The following is a 24,112-nucleotide window of genomic DNA, read 5'->3' on the forward strand; positions in this document are numbered from 1 at the left end:
CAGCTCAGAAGGCCAGGAGCAACTTGGCCTAGAAGTTTGAATACTCCCCAGATAAAGAAAAGTATCTTAGCATAGCCTATGTTTCACTGTGTCAATTAGAAAATACCATTGTAAGATTTACTTTAGCACCTGCTAAAAGGCCCAGCTTATTCAGGAAGAATTCTTTCTTAAAGCTAAGATTGCATTTTAATCAAATGGACAGTGGCGCAGCCCATCTTGGAGGCAGGGCAGAGTCTTGACTGATATGCTTCCAGACAGAAGCTATATCCTGGAAAGGAATCAAGGCAGTATATTTCTTGTGTTAAGTTAAAAAAGAAGAAAATGCCTTATCAAAGATGGACATTCTGAGACCATTTGGCAGGTCCACACCTGGCCCTTTGTCTCTTTCCTGAAAATCCTCAACTGCCTATAAAACCCCAGACCCTAAACCTTTCAGCAGGCTGCTCTCTCCGAGGTCGCTTGCACTTTCTAAGTGCATAGCCTTAAAAATTTATCTCAGCCTTTCAGTGCACCTCTTCTGTGAGGTAGCTCACACTCCCCTTTCTCCAAGTGTGCACTTGCTCTCTTTAAATAAAGCTTAAACCTTTCAGGGTGCCTCTCCTCCCTAAGGTGTCCCACTTTTTCTCTCTTTAAGGAACTTTAAATAAAACTTTTGCTCTGCTTAATTACTGTGCCTCTGCCCTTCAATTCTTCATTGCGGTGGGGACAAGAACCGAGGAAAATACACAATGTCCCCCCAACAATAACTCTGAGCTGTCTGGGCTCACAGCACTTCTGACACCAAATGTATGGGGGTTTTCCACACCAACAACCAGTTCTTCAACTCTCCCAGGCCAAATGGTGTCTTACAATTTAATTCAGTCTTGACACTAACTACCCAGAGTTAGTTTAAGGCTTCAGTCCCACAAGACTGCCCTTGCTTCAGATGCCAGTCATGAGTCCCAGGTTGCCACCAGTACTTCTTACCAACTGGCTATAAATTGGGGGTTCCCATGACTCCCTACTCAGATAGGAGTAGATTTGCTAGAACAGCTCACAAAACTCAGGGAAACACGTTAGTTACATTTACTGGCTTATTATTTACAGACTATTTACAGACATTTACAGACTTACATTTACAAACTATTATAAAGGATACAAATAAACAGCCAAGGGAAGAGGTATAGGGCAAGGACTAGGGTGCTTCTGTTCAGCAGAAAGACAGACATGAGCGGGGCGGGGAGAGAATAAAGGCAGTAAAGCCCACTGAAAGGGACTCAAAGAGTTAACCAGATAAAACCAGAAAGCCAGAGAGGACTCAGAGTTATTTAGTTACTTAGTTGAAGTTTCAAAAGCAGGGAGTGTCTTAGAATGTCCAGACATTCTGTGGATGAAAAACAATTCCCCAGATAAAGAATAGTATCAGAGCACAAATACTCCCCAGATAAAGAAATCAGAGCACAGCCCATGTCTTCATTGTACCAATTTGATCAGGCCTCCAAGGCCAAAGCCCGTCAATCAAGGACTTCTCTGCTCTGCCAAAAACCCCATAAAAAGAAGCTTCATAGTAAACAGCCTGCATGTCTAACTTTAGGCAGGCCCGCTCTGTTACTCTGTCACAGAGTATAATAATAAAACTTATTTTGCTTTCTTGACTTTGTTTTCAAATTGACTTCCCTGCGTTTCTGAACCAAATTCCTTCCCAACACCTCTGGGCTCTCTTTGGATGCACCACCCTTCCAGGACCTACAGATGCATTCACTAATCTGGAAGCCCAGCGAATCCTGTCATTTAGGGTTCTTTATGGAGGTTCCATTACTTAGGCATGGTTGAGTTAATCACTGGCTATTAGTGACTAAACCAATCTCCAGCCCCTCTCCAGTCCCTGGAGCTTGGCTTGCTGTTGATAGTTCCGACCATCCAATCATGACTTGGCCTTTCTGGAGGCCAGCACCCCCCCTGAAGCATCTAAGGATCCCCATTCACCAGTCATCTCATTAGCATATAAAAGACACTCATGGCTCTGGAGGTTCCAAAGGTTTTTAGTAACTGTCAGGAACCAGGGACAAAGACCAAATATTTACTTATTAAATTATATCACAATATCCTTTAGCTCACCCCACTTTCTCCTACTGAGTGGTACTCGAGGTTTGATTGGGATTAAACAGGAAGAACTGAGAAAACAATGAAAGGCCTCAGGGACCTCCATCCCTGCTGCCCCGCCCTTGGGACCTGCCCTGCCCACAGTTCTCCTGGGTGGGACCCTAATGGAGAACGTGGCTGAGCCTGGGTTTCGTGAGGTGGGGGCCAGGAAAAGAGAGCAGACCAGAGGGGGATATTCCAGTCTTCAGAAAGGCTGCTTACGGATGCTGCCCTGGGTACTCTGATCCAAGGGTTCCGGACACAGAGAAAGGGATGTCCCTGCAGCACAGCAGGGACCAGCTCCTGCTCCCACACTGGATTGTCACCAAATCTCCAAGCTTACTGCACCTCTAGGCCCATGATGCACTGCTTCTCAGGGGCTTCTTAGAGGGCAAACACACTCCCACCGACAGAGGGCACTCCCACCATGCTCCATAGGGCCAACAGGAAGGATAAGTGCTTCCCAGGAAGGGTAAGTGCTGAGCCATCCCCAGCACGGACAATGGGGCCAAGAAGCCACACCCATTTATCCATCTACTCACGGCTTTGCTCATTCATTACTTTAGGGATGCTCAAGTGTTTGTTGAGTTCTTAGGCACGACTCACCTCTGGGCTCTGGGGCCTCCATGTACCCCTCCGCATTGCTCAGGGGCAGTGTGGCAGATCAGAACATCCTCTGAACCAGGACCCACGGACTCTTGTTCTTGTCCTGACTCTGCCATTTACTGTTCAGGTTCTCGACTGCCATAGCTGTAAAAACGGGGCCAGTGATGCTGTCCGATTCGATCTGATGAGCACTGAGATAGGAGAATGCTGCATACCCCTTTAAGTGTTGTGCCCATGTGATTGACATCATTGTGATCTGCGCCTAATTCCCTTGTTGGGGCGAGGATCACGTGGAGGAGGAGGGCAGGCTGCTGTGTGAAGATGAACTACTAATATAGCCATATGTAAGGCTGATTTTTTACATATGTAAGCCATATGTAAGTGATGATTTTAAGGACAAAGTAATGGATACTGCGACCTTTTTAATTGACACACAAAAGAAGCCAGATCTCCTCTCTGAGAAACCAAGTATGAGAGTGGGAGCTACGATGGGGCCTTTTTCTTTACCACATAGTCATGAGGAAAGCAAAGCAAAGGAGAGTCAAGTTCTAGGAGTTAATAAAAATCTTCTCTCAGCTGGAAGGGCCCTTAGAAATGATCTTTCAACCTTCTTTTATAGATAGGAAACTGAGGCCCAGAGTAAGACAAGAATTGCCCAAATCACACAGTGAGTGCATGGCCTCAAGCCCAGGGGTGTTATGCAGTTCCCCATACTCGTTCCCAGCCAGGGCACAGTCAGGTTCCCCTTGCCGCCTGGCCCCCCACTCCTCTTCACTGACCACCTGGTCAAACTGCACCGTGCCACCTGGAATGCAAGCCGCTGGGTGATACAAATTCCCTGCACGCCTTGATGCCCATGTAGGTGGTAGACAGACACGTGATTAATTTCATCCTTAAGTTCAGACGTCATTTCAGAAATCAGAGACTGGTGTTACCTCCCGGTGCTGGGAATATAGATGATTTTTATTTTCTCCTTTATAATTTTCAGGGTTTTCCAAAGTTTTACAACAAACATCTATGACTTTATAAACCCCACTCCCTCCAAATCTTAAAAAAGAAGGAAATTGGAGGGTGGTGAGCTGCCCAGTTCTGAACTGAGGTCCATCAAGCAAGGCCAACCAGTATCTGTCACACCAGGCAGAGGTCCTGAAGGTCACCCCACTCTACGGCCTGCCACCCAATGCCACCCGCCCAGGCAGTGTCATCCCCCTTCCTGCCTTTGCTCTCACCTGGCTCTGTTCCTCGAATGTCCTTTGCCCGTTACCATCACCAAATCGGACTCATTTTTCAGGGTCCCCCATCCATTCTGCCAGTTCTGTGAAGGTGTTTTAAAGCCCACCTTCCCCTCCTGAGACAAACATCTGTCTCCCTTCTCTGACCACTAGCAGCACTTCATTTGGATCTGTTTTATCATCCTTACCATCTGCCTTGTGCACCCCGCTCTGTCTCTTACTGGGCTGAGGCCTCCTTGGGAGAGGGAGCTGCATATGATTTATCTTTATGCTTCACTAATATCCTCAGCCTGGCATACAGTAGACTTCACATGAACGTTCAGGGAACTTAAATGAATTGAACACATAGACTCCTAAAGGAAGAATATTGTGATACATCAGTTTATGTCAGGATTCCTCAACCTCAGCACCCAAGTTGACATGTAGGGACAGGTGATTCTGTGTGGTAGAGAGCATCCCTGGCCTCTACCTACTAGATGTCAGTAGCTACCCCCAGTTGTGACAACCAAAAATTGGGACATTGCCGAATGTTCCCTGGGGGACAAAACTACCTCCTGCTGAGAACCACTGGCATATGGTTTATAAAGGGTTTTCATAAACAATCCCTGGGGTAGAAATTCCCATTTAATAGGTGAGCAAGGCAAGGCTCACAGAGAGGTTAGAGTTGCAACTGGGTCGTGCACATAGGTCCCCCATTCCAAGCCAGGGCTGATTCAGCGGCTCCCGAGGCCTCTCAAGACCAGCAAGGTTATTGCCTCTCCACTTTGGTGTGTCCCCTCCGCTCTCACCACCTTGTCCTGGGCCTACCCAGCCCCACCCCCCATGGCCTTGGCCAGGCTGTGACCCACTGGTTGACCCTACTGGTCCATGCAGACAGACCTCAAGTTGTGCCCCAACACACCCGTCACATCTTCTCCAGCACCCTGTGCTCCTCCCCGTGCTTGAACACACTGATGGTGACATGACCCGTCTCAGAGCCATACTTGTTCTTGACAAAGACACCGTAGCGCCCGCTGTCCTCACTGTTGACCTTCTCGATGGTGATGGTGACCTCTGTCCCCTTCACCTCCAGGTGGTAGCGGTCAAGGAAGGTGACAGGCTGATCATTCTTCAGCCAGGAGATTTCAGGGGAGGGATCTCCTGAGATGACACAGGTCAGGCACAAGGTCTGTTTGAAAGGAAGGGAAGGGAATGCTCAGTGTCACCTCCTTGTAATAACCCTTGGCATTCACCTTCACTCCCCAGTACAAGTTGCTTCTTGTGATAAATTCATTATGTGTGTTTTACTGTAACCCGTAACAGCGTAACCTTAAAGGGAGAGACATTTTATTCTAACTCACGTCCTCCATCCTCAATTTTTGTGCAGGAATATTTAGTAGTTAGAACTTCAGCCCATTAACACTAGAAAGTATCTGCCCCAGAATGGCCTGGACTTTGCTTTATTGCTTTTTGTCATATATATTTTGTCATTGTGATTTTACTGTGCAAGTAAGACTCTATTGCTTTAATACAAAGATTTATAAATTGAGTTGGAGAAATTTCTTCTTTTTATTATATTCCCTATGCTGAACTTTGACCTTCATGACTAACTTTTAATTGGAAGTTTGTGCTTCTTTATCCCCTTCACCTATTTTTCCCATCCCCCAACATCCCTCCCCTATGTCAACCACCAGTCTGTTCTCTGTGGTTATGAGTCTATTTCTGTTCTGTTTGTTTGCTTATTTGTTTTGTTTTTTAGATTCCACATGTAATTGAAGCTCTAATACAGAGATCACCATTACAGTGTCATGGTCAAACACACAGTCTGGACCTGGGCTGCCTGGGTAGGAGTCTCAGTTCAGTCCCTTTAAACTATGTGACCTTAGGTAAGTCCCATAACCTTTCTGGGCCCTTAGTTTTCTCAGCTGTAAATGTGTCTGGTGATAATACCCTATTTCATGTAGTTGCCTTGATCATTAAACAAGCTAAAATATGTGCACAGATGGAATAGTGCCTTCAAGAAAGCACCATAAAAACATTAACAGCGTGGGAGTGCTGGCTATGGGCTGGAGTGGGTCTGTACCTTATCTTCCATGATTGTGGCCACATCTGGCAGGCCCCTCACCACTTTGGCACGATCTGGAAGGGAAAGACAAGACCCCCAGTGATGTTCTCCCATCAGCTGCTTCCCAGAAGCGGGTGCCACAGAGTTGAGGTTTATTTTTCAGCAATGCTTCTTTTTCTGTTCTCATCATTTGGGGTGGAAATCTTTCCATTTGTATCACATGTTTTCCTGCCTTCATAAACAAAAGATAGGGGATGTCATGTGTTCTTGTCCTTGACTTGAGGTCATCTTTATGATTGGTGGTACCTGGAGGTGACAGTGAGGTGCCCCTCCCCTCGAGAACCGGGAAAGAAGGGAAATGAGATTGTGCCCAGGCTTAAACCCACAAAATGCACACAACAGGTGTGATGAGCCAGTTAAGGAAAAACCCCAGGTTGGGGGGCAGGAAAAGCAGGATGCAGCTTTTGGGACACTAACTCTGGAGAAGGAGGGTACCTGGTGGTCACTGTAGGTGGGCAGGAAGAGATTATGGTTATAAATGATTAAGCAGAAAGCCAATGTATTCCTTATGCTACAATTGAGGCTGTGGGATCAAGATGGGTGGGCAGCCTGGACCCCCGAGCATGGATCCAGGAAGTGCAAAGAGTCCAAAGTAGATGGATGATGTCTGTCCTGGACATAAGGGGAGCATAGTCCTGATTTGGGGATGGGTGGGGGAGGCCCCAGAAATGTATGCTGTTGTGGGCAGGAATGTTTGTGGGGTTGTTGGCAGCTGGGTGAAATGATCCACTCCCCCGACTCCTGATTCACAAGTTCCAGTAACCATATTTTGGTGAATTCAGCTTCCCTCTGCTAGGGTCCTGGAAGAGGTGCCCTGTCCAGGGACAGAGCATTATGGATGGCAGGGGACATTCTTCTGGGCCAGTGATTAGATGGTGGTGTGAGGGGCTTGAGAGGGCCTCCATGAGTCAGCCGAGCAGGCAGGTCCCGGGCCAAGCTCCTCCCACCTGGGGGGTCACCCCCTGCAAGGGCTTCTCATGGTTGTTTAGATGCCCAGTTGCCCCCTTCCAGATTATAGTTAGGAGCACTGAGGCCTGCACTTCCTGCCAAGTGGGGACACTCAGGGGCACTGACATCATGGAGGGTGAACCATCCCCTCCCACAAATGCCCCAAGCTATCGGGGTTTTGGCTCTCTCCCGTTTCTCACAGTTGTTCGGTCTCCTTCCTTGGTGCCAAGTTGTAGGGGCTGCTTTGCTCTGCTGCCCGAAGTCTCTCATGGGAATTCCTGCTTCTGATCTGCTGGGTCGGTGAGCCCAGGAGGCCGGGCTCCTAGAACTGGGTGGTTTGGAATTGGCTGGGGGACACCTGATGAAGCTCAAGTGCATGGATGTGGCACCTGGGCTGCTCTGAGGCTGAGCCACATCTCTCAGGGTGTGGGGCTGTGCCCTGGACTAGACGAGGCCCCAGTGCCCTGAGAACCAGAACCAGCTTCAGCTTTGAAGTCGTCTCCTCCCCACACCTCACTCGGAAAGGCCAGCCTGGCCTCGTTCCTGTCTATCCCTGCCTGCTGGGTCCCACCTGGTGTAGCACCTGACTTGGTCTGCAGGCCTGCTCTGCACCAGGCCCATTCTGGGTGCTCCCCACCCACAGGCTCAGGTATCCTCAACTCCTTGTACATCCGCACCGTCCAGCAACTCTGTGACAGCCCAGAGCCACACAGACCGCTCGGGGACGGGAACTTCAGCAGCCTCCCAGGAGGCATGAGCTGCCCGGAAACTGGTCCCAGCTCAGAAAAGAAAACAACAGAAATATGGGTGGACTTACTCTTCTCAATGACGGCCAAGGCTCTGAAAAACAGGAAAGAAAAAATGGCTCAGGGCTCCATTTGTTAAAGGACAGTCTTGCGTGGGTCGGGGGTGAGAGGGTGGCAGGGAAGGATGGAGCCGGCCGGGTCTCCTTGGAAGGAAGGGGTCCTACGCACAGCTCATGCTATACCCCGAGGGGTCTATGAGTCACACGAGAACACAGATGGCACTCACTTCAGTCTCTGGTGCTCAGCCATGGCGTCGTCAAAAGCTGCAAGAAGGCAAAAGGGGAGGAGGAGGGGAGCGTCAGGGTCTCTGCACCCCTGGCCCGCAGGCACAGGGCTTGGGGCTGGCTGTTCCTTCACTCCGCCCTCCCATTCCAGCCTTCTCTCGGGGCACTGCCAGGATTGGGTGGGGAGCCAGAAGTCCCCATAAAAGGCCATGGGATTTTCTAAGGTTTCTCTGTGGGCTGACAGGTGAACAGCTTACCTTGTCCCGAGAGGTCAGCTGAGAGCTGTCGGGTTTCCTGCCCAGCAGCTATCTCTAGGGTGTATTTGCCCTTGTCTGAGTCTTTGGGGTCCAGGATGTGGAGCCAGATCTCATCCAGGGTGGTGCCAGCCCTCAGCCGGTCACCACTCTCCAGGCGCTTCTCTCTGACGTGAGGGCCAGGAAGTGGTTAACAGGGCTCAGCCCATCAGTGCTGCCTGGCACAGGCTGTCTGTCTGCAGGTGTACAGGCACCTCTGCACACTGCCCCCGCCCCCGCCCGACTCCTCTCCTGGGCTCTTGCTTCCAGATCTGTGGGCTGAAGGTCATGACTGTCCATGCAACATGTCACAAAGATCCATCCACTCATCCATCCATCCATCCATCCATCCATCCATTCATTCATCCATCCATCCTTCCATCCATCCATCCATCCATCCATCCATCCATCCATCCATCCACCCATAATTCATTCATCAACTCTTGTGGTACATCAAGTGCATGCCAGTGCTGAGTGTTTCTGACAGGTCCTTTGGCTGGGACTTTGAGGAACCCGTGCTCCGCGGTCAGGGACCACCACCTCCCCCAACCTCAGGAGTCACTCCCTCTCCACCTTATTCTCCTCAACTTACACCCTCCCAGGGCTCCTCCCTACAACCCCCCTCTGCTGGACCTTAGAAACCATATAAACTCCTTCCCTTCTACTTAAATTTCATTCCTGGAGGCATCCTGCCCCTGTCCCCAGTGTAGTGTTATAGAAATGACTCCTCTGGGCCTAGATGCTCTGCTTGGGGAAAGAACCCTTGGCCCAGCTCTCACTCATTTGACAACTTAACCGAATCAGTACAGACTTCTCCACAAAATGGATGCAGTGATGTCTGCCCCACAAGGCTGAGGTGTTCAAATGATAAGAAGCACTGGGAAAATTCTGCACTCAAACTACCTGGGCCACTGAGCTCTTGGCTGGGTGTCTGTGGAGGCCCTATTTCCCCTGCCTTCCAGCGCTGGCCCTCACTCAGTAACGAGCCCCACAGGGCCCTCTACCTCCACCTCTCCTCGCAGCCTGGCTGCCCGAGTTTGCTGTGGCTGCACAGACCCACAAGGGCACCACCAACCCAACTCATCTTCTGGTTATTCCCATTCCTGCATCCTGCCCTCCCCAGTTCCCAGATGATGCTCTACGACAATGATCCTTCTGTGATCATAGGTATTCTTGAAAAATGGTCCTACCGCCAGGGTTCCCACCTCCCTGGAGAACCTCCCTCCTGCACCCCTAACTGCTGTTCCCTATCCCCAGCTCCCTCTGTGGATGGCACAGCTGGTGGGAGACCCTGTCTCTGCCAGTCCCTTGGGACTGGGCCCCCTCCCGCCTGGCCAGGGCTCCAGGCGAGGCCAGCATACCTGTGGGACCAGGTGGTTTTCATGTACTGCATGTTACAGTACTTGACCTTGCTGAAGAGCCGGATCCCCTCCTCAGTTCCCTGGATTTTCAGGGGGGTTGCAGAGAGAGCTGGGGAGGCAGAGCAGAAGGTTAAGGCTCTTTGGGGAGCACATTTTGGGGCCATATCTGGGGGTGTGGTGGGGGGAATGCAGTGCTGAGGGGCAGAAACTTCTCCCCCAGTCTTTGAGGTTGGAAACCCGACCCACCCCTGGTAGCTAAGGCTGTTGGAGGCCCCTGGAGACTATCTGGCCTCAAGGCAGGGCTGAGCAAAGAGGGGGGCTTGCTTACCACCAATCCTGCCCAGTTCAGTGAAGATGGCATCCAGGACTGGAAGGAGACAGAAAGAATGGTCAGCTGATGTAGGGCCCCCCTAGGGATGCACCAGGAGTGGGGACATCCTTGGGAGAGACTGGTGGGACAGACAAGCAGCTCTCAGGCATGAGGGGCTCTGCAGGAGGACTCCCGCAGCGTGTGGGTGGAGGGAGCTGGGCGCTCAGTGGCTAATGGAGCTGGAGGGCGCCACAGCTGGAGGACAGATAAGCTGACCTGACAGTTTTCTTGCAGGCTGGGCCAATGAGCCTGATGAGGAGCCTGGGGCCCGGGGTGGGGCAAAGGGGTGAACTCAGGCTTTAGGTCTTGAAGCCTAGGTTCACTGTAGTGTATGGCAGTGAACATGGGCATCAGTGTTGTGGACCAAGCCCCTGCCACTGACTAGCTGTGCAGCAATGGGCAGTTCACTTAACCTCTCTGTGTCCCAGTTGTCCCAGGTGACATGGGCATCCCACAGGTTTTTCCCCGTAGGTCACAACACAGTGTCTTGGTTCAGGGCGACCCCCTCGGCCTCCTGGCCTGTCTCGAACCTCACCAGCACCTACCTTCACCTGTGAGGTCCAGCATGGTGTCATCCTCCCCTCGACTGTCAGAAACTGTCGCTCTGTAAATCCCCCTGTCCTCCTTGGACAGCTGGAAAGGAGGGTGAGTGACGGTGGGGCAGCACGGGCTCCAGAAGGAGCGGCGGGCAATAGCTCAGCCTGGGCTCCGGGCTTGCCCCCAACTCTGTGCGGCCTCAGGCAAGACCCTCTCTCCCCTGGGCCTCCGTTTACCCATCTAGAATGGGTAGGGCTCCTTTCACCTCCAGAGCCTTTTGATTCCAAGCTCAGGATTTGTTTGGGCCTGGGCCTGGCAGGGGAGGGCGGGCTGGGGTGGGGGAGTGCGGGCAGACACAGACACCCCACATCTGCACTTCAGGGAGCTGCTCTGCGCTGAGCACAGGACGCCTCCCTCGTGGATTACACACCCTCCACCCGAGCTGCCCTGGGACGAGGGACCCCTCCACACTTCTCTAGAAGTAGGCATGTTTTCTTTTGCCCAGGACGAAGGGGGTCCTTTCTAGAACATGCTTGTCAACCCCAAATGAAGCCTGAACCATCACTCAGCAAAGCAAGAACTTGGGTTGTGCTTTGGAAGCAAAGTCCAGAGGCCAGAAGTGGCCTCTCCTTACTCAGTGTCTCCTTCAGGGCCTGGGAGTGCTGTCTGCCTGCCCCCCCTACACCCTCCATCCCCTCAAAAAGCCCCTCCCACCCCAACCGTCTCTACATAGTGTGTTTTGAGGCAGATTCGAGGCAGAGATGGCTTTTAACCTGGGGATGGATGTGCTGAGCCCCAACAGTCCTTGCCTGTGTCTCCCTTACCCCCACGGAAGGCTTCAAAGTCCTAGCCAAACCCTGGGAAGGGCACCTGGAGTGAAATTTGACCCCACCCTCTAACCTTGTGTCTTTGTGTTTAAACCATTTGAGCCTCAGTTTACTCATTGGTAACATGGGGGCACAGTCCTCTCCCTGGCTGTGTGCTGTAACTGCTGCCAGGATTCAGGGAGGTAACTCTTCAGAGGCCAGAAAGTTCTGCACCAACGGGTGGGATGAGTTTAACAAGACTCGGTAGCCATCAAGCACCTACTTGATTCCAAGCCCAGTGTGAGGAGCTTGCACTGTGGTGACAAAGGCCAACTTGGTATTGTCCTGGCCAGGATTTTAGAGAAGACCCTGAGATCATTATTTCCTTCCTACTCAGCAAACCTGCACTTGCTCCAGTCCTCCCTGGCGCCCAGGAAACCAGCAGCAGGAAAGAGAAACGCTGAATGTTTGGGAACAAGCCTCGCGTTTCTATCTTAGCCAGGTCACACTCCTCTTAAGGCCATAGGGAGGACGTGGGTACGAGAACTCCAGGCCCACTTTGCTTTGTCCAGACCTGCCCCACATGGAGGAAACCTTCCTGGCCTGGATCCTAGTCTCTTGAGCTCAGCAGGAAGAAATCTTTGCTTTCCTTCCTAACACGTAACCCGCTCCTGTTACAGATGGAAGCTGAGGTCATGGGGACAATGCCCAGCTGAAGGCCACGCATCCAGTGGCAGGGCCAAGACTGGAGTCCAAACAAAAGGTCCTGTCTTTACTTAAAATTTTGGTATTTCCTTCCCACCCTGCCCCCAGGGTCCTTTTTTTTTTTGGCATTAATTTTTATTTTTAAAAATTTGTATGAAATATTGTTTATCTTGATTACTGAGGTTTTAGTGTCCCCTTAGATTCTGGGCTCAAGGGGAGTGCCTCGCTTGCCTCACCCGTCCTGGGCCTGCGCCCCCTTTCCCCCCTCAGTGCCTGGAGGCTGTGTGAGTCCTGAGGCTGGAGTTGTACTTACCTCCTTGATGCAGAGAAGCCCTCCTCCAGTCTGTGGGTCGTATTGACCATTCGGTATCTCTTTCTTCTGGAAGAACCACTGGAATTGGGTTTCCTTCTTGGTGTTGGTCACCTGAGGAAGGTGGGAATGAGGACAGCCATCAGGCTTTCTTTTTTTAAATCAAAACTCAGCTCATTAGAACTCTTTTTTCAAGTGTGACATCAACCCCCACTGCCCCTGTCTCCCGTGTGTACGCACCCTCAGGCTAAGTCCTAAGTCTCAGCCACTCCTTCCTCACACTATTCCTTCTCTGAGCTTTTGCTAATGGTGTTCCTTGTGCCTCCTGATCCTTTCCCTACTGTTTTTCCTAGTAAATGCCTCTGCATCTTAAAGACTCATGTTAGATGTCACTTCCTCCAGGAAGCCTTCCTGAAGTATCCCAGAGTGCCCCCCCCATCGCTATTAATCAATTTCTTGCAATGTCTTGTTCACAGCAGGAGGCATGCTGTCTTCCAATGATCCTGCCTCGTACGTACATGTGGGCTCCTAGAGGCCTACGGAGGCCACTTCTTCACCCTTGAATGCCCAGTACCTTGCCGAGTGTGTGGTGCATAGTTTGCTGCATGGATATGTTCCTGGAGGGCGCCCTCCCCCACCTTGCCCTTCCCACTTATCTAAAGAGGCTGCAGGCTCCTGAGAAGCGGCACCAGCTTTGGAGTCAGACTGTTACACCTGGGCTGAAGACCTCTTACCACCTCCTACTGTGTGGCCTGGAGCTATTTTTACAATTGTTTTCTCCTCCATAAAGTAAGGATAATTAATGCTTATCTTGTGGATGATTGTGAGGCAGAGGAAATAAAGAAATGCTCTGAAGCACTGAGCACAGAGTCTGGCAAGGCTACCATAAACACCAGGGAGTCCCCTCAACACAGAGACCCCTCACTTGCTCCCTGACGCCCTGGCCCCACAGAACCCCTTCCTGGGGCAGCTGGGAGCCCTTGCTGAAGGCTGACCCAACTCTCGCTAATCCTGTTCCCTGGGCTCAGCGAGACACGGCTTTGTTTTCCAGGTAAATGCTGTCCCCGTGGGGCTGCTTCCCTTGGGTTTGCCCAAGCACCAGTATGGTACTTGGGGGCGTGGGGCAAGGACAGCCACCAGGCTTGGGGACAAGCCAAAGGTCTCGTCCCACGGGCTTGGGGGTTAGGGCTGGGGGCAGGGGCGGGGATTTGCCTTGCACGTCAGCAGCACTTCGCAGTCCTCCGTGACCTTCCACTGCAAGGGCTCCTCGAAATAGGGACCTGCCGGCACAAAACCAACGCACACACCGGTCAGAGCGCCAGGCTCAGCCAGGGCGCCACCTGGTGGTGAGACGGGAAGCCAGCTGGGGAGGGGGCTGCTAGCGACAGGCCCCTGACCGCTGATTGTTTCCCCACCGGGCAGCGACTGGGGTGAGAGGCAAGGGGGTGCTCACTCTCAGGGCTGGGCAAGTGCTGTTTTGCTCTGGAACTGGGACAAAACTGCCTCCCTCAGGGGTCCCGCAGGGCTGGGATCTACTAACCCTCCAGCCCAGCAGTGCCCCAGCGCTGCCCACCGGCCTGGTGGCTGAGGCTTTTGAACTTCACCCCAGCAGTTCTTACCCTGTTTCCTCTTCCAGTCTCTTCTCTTAGCATCTGCCATCCTCAGTAGTTTGTCAAAATCTGTGAACACATAGGGAGGAACTGGCGTGAGTCAAGAGGAGCTCAGGGCCGGAGAAGGGGCATCAGGCGGCACAGAGGACCCCAGGGCCGAGGCCGAGGTCGGGTGCGCAGGGTAGGAGAGGGCATGGCTGACCGTCGTCCACCAGTGCCAGGGTGATCTGGTTTTTGGCTTTTCCGTCTTGGAGCTGAGCAGTGTATGTCCCCTTGTCATCCTCAGTCAAGTGCTGGATGATCACTTCCACCAGGCCCTTCTCGCGGTCAAAATTGATTTTGCGGTTCTGGGAAGAACAAACCCTGAGTCATTTCTGCCCTTTTCCTATCCTAGGGAATTTGTGTTGGGGCACACGCTGGGGCATAGTTGGACTTGAAGGGTGATATGTGCATAGTTAAAAGCCTTCAGAGTCTGAGGAGGGGATCCTGGAGGTCCTTTTACCACCTAAATAGACTGGGGTCTGGCCCACGTGGCCCCTGGGAATACCTCTGGGGCCCAGCAGGCACAGGAAAGGGTCCTGGGTGCTAGAGTTAATTGCAATTAATAATAAGCCCCCGACCCCTACTGTGCCACATTTTTTGTTATTTTCTACTTCTATTTCTACATTCTTTGTTATCTTTCTACTTCTAATTCCTTCTATTAGAATCTAATAGAAAAAACATTCCTCATAAGGGTATAAAGGATAATAAAAAAGCCTGTGTGCTTTCTGCCCAGAATGAGCCCTCATTTACGTTGTGTTGTAATCCAACATTTTTTTTTAAGTTTTATTTTCCACACTTGGGACTGTATCCCCTCTGGCTTCTTTGTATGTACAATTTGAGGGAGCCACCTACTTTTATTCTTCTATAGGGACAACCGGTCTTTCCAATGCTGGGTATGAATAAGTACAGACTTTGTAACACTTCCTCTACCACGTGCCAAGGTCACACTTCGTCTTTGTGCAGAGCTTTCAAGTCCATTTTCTCATTTGCTCCTCCTGATCCTGGATAACCCAGCCCCACTGTACAGATTGAGAAACTGAGGCACAGAGTGGGGAAGGGGCCAGCCCAAGGGCACACAACCCACAGCGGGTGAATTTGAGTCTCCTGACATCTTGCCCTCTTTTTCTCCTATGTCCGAACAGTCTTCCTCTCTATAACACATATTTTCTGGCCACTTTGTCGTCTGGAGATGAAATTCACAAATAATATGATTGCATGATTGAACCTCTCCTGAGATTAAAAATCGGCCTGTTTGTGAATAAGAACAGTTGAATGTGGGCAATTCATACGGTTCAATCGAATACAACCCACTTGCATGCATGACCTTTTAAAAAACCAATGTAATACCACAACTGCCATATGAAGAAGAGAGGACAGTGATAAGTATTTCAATAGCAGATGCTCAGGCATAGTCTGCATTGATTTATAGGGAATTGGTTTGAATGTAAAAGAATTAAGAAAAAAGATCAAAAGCCATTCTGTACAAGAACAGGAAAATTAATGACAGGGCACAGGTCAAGGGTCTAATAGAATGAAAACTGTCATTCACTATAATAAATCTACAAAAAACCTTTATATCTGAGTTAGAGTGTAGGCTTAGATAATTATAAGCATGAATATAGGTTTTCAATTTTAAGAGTGTCTGGAAGGACATTCAAAAGTTGTGGAAGGCGGTGGGGAGCCAGGATGGCGGTGTGAGTAGAGCAGTGGAAATCTCCTCCCAAAAACACATAGAGCTATGAAACTATAACAAAGAAAAATCTTCCTAAAATAGAGACCACAGGACACAGGACAACATCCAGACCACATCCACACCTGCAAGGAACCAGCGCCTTGCGAAGGGGGTAAGATACAAGCCCCGGCCCGGCGGGACCCGAGCGCCCCTCCCCCCGGCTCCCGGCGGGTGGAGAGAAACCGGCCGGAGTGGTTTTTTTTTTTTTTTTTGGCGAGCGCTTTTTGGAAGCCTTAGAGGGACGGGCCCCCGTTGCTGGGGAGGTAGGGTGGCGGGACCGGTGAGCAGGTGCCTGGGAACGGCGCTGGAGGACAAAGAACACCCCGCGTTTCTCCCTGCGGGACCGGCGGGCGGGTACCTGAGACCGGCACTTGAGGACAGAGGAAATCGCGCGTTTTTCCCCTTTTTTTTTTTTCTGTTTTCTGCGAGTGCTTTTTGGAAGCCTAAAAGGGACAGGGACCCCGGTGCTAGGGAGGCAGGGCGGCGGGACTGGTGAGCGGGTGCCTGGGACCGGCACCTGAGGACAAAGAATATCCCGCGTTTTTCCCTGTGGGACCGGTGGGTGGGTGCCTGAGACCGGCACCTGAGGACGGAAGAAATCGCACGTTTTTCCCCTTTTTTTCCTCTCTTTTTGGCGAGTGCTTTTTGGAAGCCTTGAAGGGACAGGGACCCCGGTGCTAGGGAGGCAGGGCGGCGGGACTGGTGAGCGGGTGCCTGGGACCAGTGCCTGAGGACAAAGAATATCGAGCGTTCCTTCCCTGCGGGACCGGTGGGTGGGTGCTTTTTGGAAGCCTTGAAAGGACAGGGACCCTGGTGCTAGGGAGACAGGGCAGCAGGACCAGTGAGCGGGTGCCTGGGACCGGCACCTGAGGACAAAAAAAAAAAAAAAATCACTTGTTTTTTCCTTTTTGTTGCTGTTGTTGTTTTGGTTTGGAGAGTGCTTTTTGGAAGTCTTAAAGGGGCAGGACAGGTCACTTAGACCAGAGGCAGGGAATCTGGGGATCTCTGGGCACTCTAACCCCCTGGGCAGCAGGGAGCACAGAGGCCCCTTACGGAGATAAATAGCCTCCTGGCCGCTCCCCCTCCAACGGGGCTCCACCATTTTGGAGGAACAGCCCCAGCCAGGCCAAGCCCACAGCAACAGCGGAGATAAACCCCAAAGCAACTGGGCAGGAAGCAGAAGCCCTGTCTGCGCACAGCTGCCCAGCACAAGCCACTAGAGGTCGCTATTCTCCCAGGAAAAGGCTACAAACCAACAAGAAGGGAAGCTCTTCCAGCGGTCACTTGTACCAGCTCTGCAAACTATCTCTATCACCATGAAAAGGCAAAACTACAGGCAGACAAAGATCACAGAGACAACACCTGAGAAGGAGACAGACCTAACTAGTCCTCCTGAAAAAGAATTCAAAATAAAAATCATGAACATGCTGACAGAGATGCAGAAAAAAATGCAAGAGCAATGGGATGAGATGAAGAGAAAAATGCAAGAGCAGTGGGATGAAGTCCGGAAGGAGATCACAGATGTCAGGAAAGAGATCACAGAAGTGAAACAATCCCTGGAAGGATTTATAAGCAGAATGGATAAGATGCAAGAGGCCATTGAAGGAATAGAAGCCAGAGAACAGGAACGTATAGAAGCTGACATAGAGAGAGATAAAAGGATCTCCAGGAATGAAACAACACTAAGAGAAATATGTGACCAATACAAAAGGAAAAACATTCGTATTATAGGGATACCAGAAGAGGAAGAAAGAGGAAAAGGGATAGAAAGTGTCTTTGAAGAAATAATTGCTGAAAACTTCCCCAAACTGGGGGAGGAAATAATCGAACAGACCATGGAATTATACAGAACCCCCAACAGAAAGGATCCAAGGAGGACAACACCAAGACACATAATAATTAAAATGGCAAGGATCAAGGACAAGGAAAGAGTTTTAAAGGCAGCTAGAGAGAAAAAGGTCACCTATAAAGGAAAACCAATCAGGCTAACATCAGACTTCTCAACAGAAACCCTACAGGCCAGAAGAGAATGGCATGATATACTTAATGCAATGAAACAGAAGGGCCTTGAACCAAGGATACTGTATCCAGCACGACTATCATTTAAATATGATGGTGGGATCAAACAATTCCCAGACAAGCAAAAGCTGAGGGAATTTGCTTCCCACAAACCACCTCTACAGGGCATCCTACAGGGACTGCTCTAGATGGGAGCACCCCGAAAAAGAGCACAGAACAAAACACACAACATATGAAGAATGGAGGAGGAGGAATAAGAAGGGAGAGAAGAAAAGAATCTCCAGACAGTGTATATAACAGCTCAATAAGCGAGCTAAGTTAGGCAGTAAGATATTAAAGAAGCTAACCTTGAACCTTTGGTAACCACGAATCTAAAGCCTGCAATGGCAATAAGTACATATCTTTCAATAGTCACCCTAAATGTAAATGGACTTAATGCACCAATCAAAAGACATAGAGTAATAGAATGGATAAAAAAGCAAGACCCATCTATATGCTGCTTACAAGAAACTCACCTTAAACCCAAAGATAAGCATAGACTAAAAGTCAAGGGATGGAAAAACATATTTCAGGCAAACAACAGTGAGAAGAAAGCAGGGGTTGCAGTACTAATATCAGACAAAATAGACTTCAAAACAAAGAAAGTAACAAGAGATAAAGAAGGCCACTACATAATGATAAAGGGCTCAGTCCAACAAGAGGATATAACCATTCTAAATATATATGCACCCAATACAGGAGCACCAGCATATGTGAAGCAAATACTAACAGAACTAAAGAGGGAAATAGACTGCAATGCATTCATTGTAGGAGACTTCAACACACCACTCACCCCAAAGGATAGATCCACCGGGCAGAAAATAAGTAAAGACACACAGGCACTGAACAACACACTAGAACAGATGGACCTAATAGACATCTATAGAACTTTACATCCAAAAGCAACAGGATATACATTCTTCTCAAGTGCACATGGAACATTCTCCAGAATAGACCACATACTAGCTCACAAAAAGAGCCTCAGTAAATTCCACAATATTGAAATCCTACCAACCAATTTTTCAGACCACAAAGGTATGAAAGTAGAAATAAATTCTACAAAGAAAACAAAAAGGCTCACAAACACATGGAGGCTTAACAACATGCTATTAAATAATCAATGGATCAATGAACAAATCAAAATAGAGATCAAGGAATATATAGAAACAAATGACAACAACAACACTAAGCCCCAACTTCTGTGGGATGCAGCGAAAGCAGTCTTAAGAGGAAAGTATATAGCAATCCAGGCACACTTGAAGAAGGAAGAACAATCCCAAATGAATAGTCTAACATCACAATTATTAAAACTGGAAAAAGAAGAACAAATGAGGCCTCAAGTCAGCAGAAGGAGGGACATAATAAAGATCAGAGAAGAAATAAACAAAATTGAGAAGAATAAAACAATAGCAAAAATCAATGAAACCAAGAGCTGGTTCTTTGAGAAAATAAACAAAATAGATAAGCCTCTAGCCCAACTTATTAAGAGAAAAAGAGAGTCAACACAAATCAACATAATCAGAAATGAGAATGGAAAAATCACGACAGACTCCACAGAAATACAAAGAATTATTAAAGACTACTATGAAAACCTATATGCCAACAAGCTGGAAAACCTAGAAGAAATGGACAACTTCCTAGAAAAATACAACCTTCCAAGACTGACCAAGGAAGAAACACAAAAGTTAAACAAACCAATTACAAGCAAAGAAATTGAAACAGTAATCAAAAAACTACCCAAGAACAAAACCCCGGGGCCGGACGGATTTACCTCGGAATTTTATCAGACACACAGAGAAGACATAATACCCATTCTCCTTAAAGTGTTCCACAAAATAGAAGAAGAGGGAATACTCCCAAACTCATTCTATGAAGCCAACATCACCCTAATACCAAAACCAGGAAAAGACCCCACCAAAAAAGAAAATTACAGACCAATATCCCTGATGAATGTAGATGCAAAAATACTCAATAAAATATTAGCAAACAGAATTCAACAGTATATCAAAAGGATCATACACCATGACCAAGTGGGGTTCATCCCAGGGATGCAAGGATGGTACAACATTCGAAAATCCATCAACATCATCCACCACATCAACAAAAAGAAAGACAAAAACCACATGATCATCTCCATAGATGCTGAAAAAGCATTTGACAAAATTCAACATCCATTCATGATAAAAACTCTCAGCAAAATGGGAATAGAGGGCAAGTACCTCAACATAATAAAGGCCATATATGATAAACCCACAGCCAGCATTATACTGAACAGCGAGAAGCTGAAAGCATTTCCACTGAGATCGGGAACCAGACAGGGATGCCCACTCTCCCCACTGTTATTCAACATAGTACTGGAGGTCCTAGCCACGGCAATCAGACAAAACAAAGAAATACAAGGAATCCAGATTGGTAAAGAAGAAGTTAAACTGTCACTATTTGCAGATGATATGATACTGTACATAAAAAACCCTAAAGACTCCACTCCAAAACTACTAGAACTGATATCGGAATACAGCAAAGTTGCAGGATACAAAATCAACACACAGAAATCTGTAGCTTTCCTATACACTAACAACGAATCAATAGAAAGAGAAATCAGGAAAACAATTCCATTCACCATTGCATCAAAAAGAATAAAATACCTAGGAATAAACCTAACCAAGGAAGTGAAAGACTTATACTCTGAAAACTACAAGTCACTCTTAAGAGAAATTAAAGGGGACACTAATAAATGGAAACTTATCCCATGCTCATGGCTAGGAAGAATTAATATCGTCAAAATGGCCATCCTGCCCAAAGCAATATACAGATTTGATGCAATCCCTCTCAAATTACCAGCAACATTCTTCAATGAATTGGAACAAATAATTCAAAAATTCATATGGAAACACCAAAGACCCCGAATAGCCAAAGCAATCCTGAAAAAGAAGAATAAAGTAGGGGGGATCTCACTCCCCAACTTCAAGCTCTACTACAAAGCCATAGTAATCAAGACAATTTGGTACTGGCACAAGAACAGAGCCACAGACCAGTGGAACAGATTAGAGACCCCAGAAATTAACCCAAATATATATGGTCAATTAATATTTGATAAAGGAGCCATGGACATACAATGGCAAAATGACAGTCTCTTCAACAGATGGTGCTGGCAAAACTGGACAGCTACATGTAGGAGAATGAAACTGGACCATTGTCTAACCCCATATACAAAGGTAAACTCAAAATGGATCAAAGACCTGAATGTAAGGCATGAAACCATTAAACTCTTGGAAAAAAACATAGGCAAAAACCTCTTAGACATAAACATGAGTGATCTCTTCTTGAACATATCTCCCCGGGCAAGGAAAACAACAGCAAAAATGAGCAAGTGGGACTACATTAAGCTGAAAAGCTTCTGTACAGCGAAAGACACCATCAATAGAACAAAAAGGAACCCTACAGTATGGGAGAATATATTTGAAAATGACAGATCCGATAAAGGCTTGACGTCCAGAATATATAAAGAGCTCACACGCCTCAACAAACAAAAAACAAATAACCCAATTAAAAAATGGGCAGAGGAACTGAACAGACAGTTCTCCAAAAAAGAAATACAGATGGCCAAGAGACACATGAAAAGATGCTCCACATCGCTAATTATCAGAGAAATGCAAATTAAAACTACAATGAGGTATCACCTCACACCAGTAAGGATAGCTGCCATCCAAAAGACAAACAACAACAAATGTTGGCGAGGCTGTGGAGAAAGGGGAACCCTCCTACACTGCTGGTGGGAATGTAAATTAGTTCAACCATTGTGGAAAGCAGTTTGGAGGTTCATCAAAATGCTCAAAACAGACCTACCTTTTGACCCAGGAATCCCACTCCTAGGAATTTACCCTAAGAACGCAGCAGTCAAGTTTGAGAAAGACAGATGCACCCCTATGTTTATCGCAGCACTATTTACAATAGCCAAGAATTGGAAGCAACCTAAATGTCCATCGGTAGATGAATGGATAAAGAAGATGTGGTACATATACACAGTGGAATACTACTCAGCCATAAGAAGTGGAAAAATCCAACCATTTGCAGCAACATGGATGGAGCTGGAGAGTATTATGCTCAGTGAAATAAGCCAAGCGGAGAAAGAGAAATACCAAATGATGTCACTCATCTGAGGAGTATAGGAACAAAGGAAAAACTGAAGGAACAAAACAGCAGTGAAGTTACAGAACCCAAAAATGGACTAACAGGAGATCAAGGCCTAGCTTGGATACCCAGAAAATGAACTAAGATACGATATGAGGAGGAGCTTCCGGCATCAGCACTCTCTGGAGGACTTGTGCCGGGGGATGATCATCAAAAAGCCTCCACAGGGATTCGGACGATGCTGCGGTTGTGGCTGCATCCAGCCCACCATCTCCTGGACTTGCCATAAGAATGAGGAGGGAGATGTCTAGGCTGGCATGTGCATACAGTGAGACAACGAATTTGACCGGATCTGTACTGTTGGAACTCAACCAGGAGTTGGGAGGGGTGCAAGTTGTAGCACTCCAAAATCTCATGACTATAGACTATCTATGGTTAAAAGAACATATGGGATGTGAACAGATCCCAGAAATGGGCTGCTTTAATTTGTCTGATGGTTCAAGTACAGTTGGACAATATCCATCATATCATAGATAAATTTTCACAAATGCCTAGGGTGCCTAAATGGTTTTCTTGGCTTCACTGGAGATGGATGGTAATTATAGATTTGCTTTGTTTATGTCACCGTATTCCTATTATGTTAATATATGTGTGCAAATTAGTTAGTAGTTTAAAACCTATACATACTTAAGGTACTATACAAGAAGATATGTCAAAGAAATAATCAATCCTCCCAAGTTTCCTTCGTATGCTACATCTATAGCTTTTCTTCTTCCTTCCTAATTACAACCCTTAAATAGAATTCGTGCCTCATATCGAATTTACCGAGTATCATAATTCCTCCAGGTGGTAAAGATACCTTGAGACAAGTGCTGGGCATAGAAGCCACAGGGCATAAATCTGCAAAGAAGTAAAAAGCTAACCTTTGCAAACAATATGGCTTCTCTCTCACTTACCAACTTTACATTTCCCTGTATGGCCCCGGAAGATGACTGGTTAGCCAGAGACGGGTAAGATTCCTCAAGGGAGGAACAACCTAAGACAGGCACAGTCGCAGGGGGGCCATCAGGTGAGAATTTGGGGATCAACAGAGGTGAGGCTCAGAACCTCACCCCCCCTGCTTTGAGAGAAATCTTCTGCATCCGTGGATGTCTTGATGCCCTTGTCTAGCCTGGATTAATACTTAGTCCATAGGCACACACCTGATCATCTGATCATCTACATTTGCCTTCTTACAGCACTAAACTATGTTTTCTACCTTTATCTTGCATCTACCTACCACTTCAGCATTTTATTAAAAATAAAAATAATAATAATAGTAGGAGAAATGGGGGATCAACATATAGATCAAGTACAAAAATCAAACGAATATTCATATTTGACCTGATTGTTTATAGGTCATATTGCATGATCAAAACCGAAAGTTTCTGTGATGACTGCCCTTGTACTGTTCACCATGTAAGAATTTATTCACTATGTAAGAATTCGTTCACCATGTAAGAACTTGTTCGTTATGCTTCAGAAGATTGGAGACTGACGAGAATTAGGCTTGAGATGGATTAATGATTGTACATTGAGCGTTGACCCCCCTATACTGAATTTTACTGTTGTTAACAACCATTTGATCAATAAATATGAGAGATGCCCTCTCAAAAAAAAAAAAAAAAAAAAAAAGTTGTGGAAGGCGTGGGAAATCCTCTGTGGGAGTGTCCCTTGCGTTGGTGGGCAACTAGTTTCCCTGCCGCCTGCGCACAGGTACTAAAAGCCAGTGTCATACCTACTGCACCCCATCACGGAGCAGCTAGAGCATGTGGCCATTTCTGAAGCGTCCGCTAGGGGGCGGTGCCAGCCTGTGGAGAACCACTGCCTGGAGGGGCCCTGTCCTGGGCAGGGCGACCTCTCTTAGGAATTCTGAGCCCCAATTACCGGTGAGCTGAAGATCTCCTTCTCGTTGAAGATTAGATGCAGCTCAGCGGCTGGAGATAACTTTTCTACTTCCAGCCAAAGCCGCACCTCTCCTTGCTCTAGGACGTCAACGTTCCAGCCGGAGATGAGCTTGATCACTGGGAGGCAGAGGCCAGGCAGGGGTGGGTGGGCGTCCTTCTCCCTGCCCCGC

General features: G+C 48.1%; 1 protein-coding gene and 1 long non-coding RNA gene across 2 annotated transcripts in view; one reads left to right on the plus strand and one right to left on the minus strand.

Moving 5' to 3' along the window:
• Window positions 1-13,628, plus strand: part of LOC140848848 (uncharacterized) — a 49,019-nt gene extending 35,391 nt beyond the window's left edge. Inside the window, exons 2-4 of the long non-coding RNA XR_012130064.1 lie at window positions 5,698-5,824; window positions 12,089-12,171; window positions 12,900-13,628. This is a non-coding gene — a long non-coding RNA (uncharacterized lncRNA). The remainder of the gene's footprint in view (window positions 1-5,697; window positions 5,825-12,088; window positions 12,172-12,899) is intronic.
• MYOM3 (myomesin 3) overlaps window positions 3,670-24,112 on the minus strand; it is a 55,612-nt gene continuing 35,169 nt past the window's right edge. Inside the window, exons 25-37 of the mRNA XM_073233406.1 lie at window positions 23,923-24,059; window positions 14,236-14,380; window positions 14,043-14,102; window positions 13,636-13,703; window positions 12,427-12,537; window positions 10,611-10,698; window positions 10,024-10,062; window positions 9,696-9,804; window positions 8,299-8,462; window positions 8,044-8,080; window positions 7,829-7,851; window positions 6,022-6,077; window positions 3,670-5,127 (exon numbers count right to left, since the gene is read on the minus strand). Coding sequence (XP_073089507.1) covers window positions 4,864-5,127; window positions 6,022-6,077; window positions 7,829-7,851; window positions 8,044-8,080; window positions 8,299-8,462; window positions 9,696-9,804; window positions 10,024-10,062; window positions 10,611-10,698; window positions 12,427-12,537; window positions 13,636-13,703; window positions 14,043-14,102; window positions 14,236-14,380; window positions 23,923-24,059 — 1,301 coding nt within the window. The 3' untranslated portion in view covers window positions 3,670-4,863. The remainder of the gene's footprint in view (window positions 5,128-6,021; window positions 6,078-7,828; window positions 7,852-8,043; window positions 8,081-8,298; window positions 8,463-9,695; window positions 9,805-10,023; window positions 10,063-10,610; window positions 10,699-12,426; window positions 12,538-13,635; window positions 13,704-14,042; window positions 14,103-14,235; window positions 14,381-23,922; window positions 24,060-24,112) is intronic.

Source organism: Manis javanica, chromosome 4, assembly GCF_040802235.1.
Source record: "Manis javanica isolate MJ-LG chromosome 4, MJ_LKY, whole genome shotgun sequence".
Classification (NCBI taxonomy): domain Eukaryota; kingdom Metazoa; phylum Chordata; class Mammalia; order Pholidota; family Manidae; genus Manis; species Manis javanica.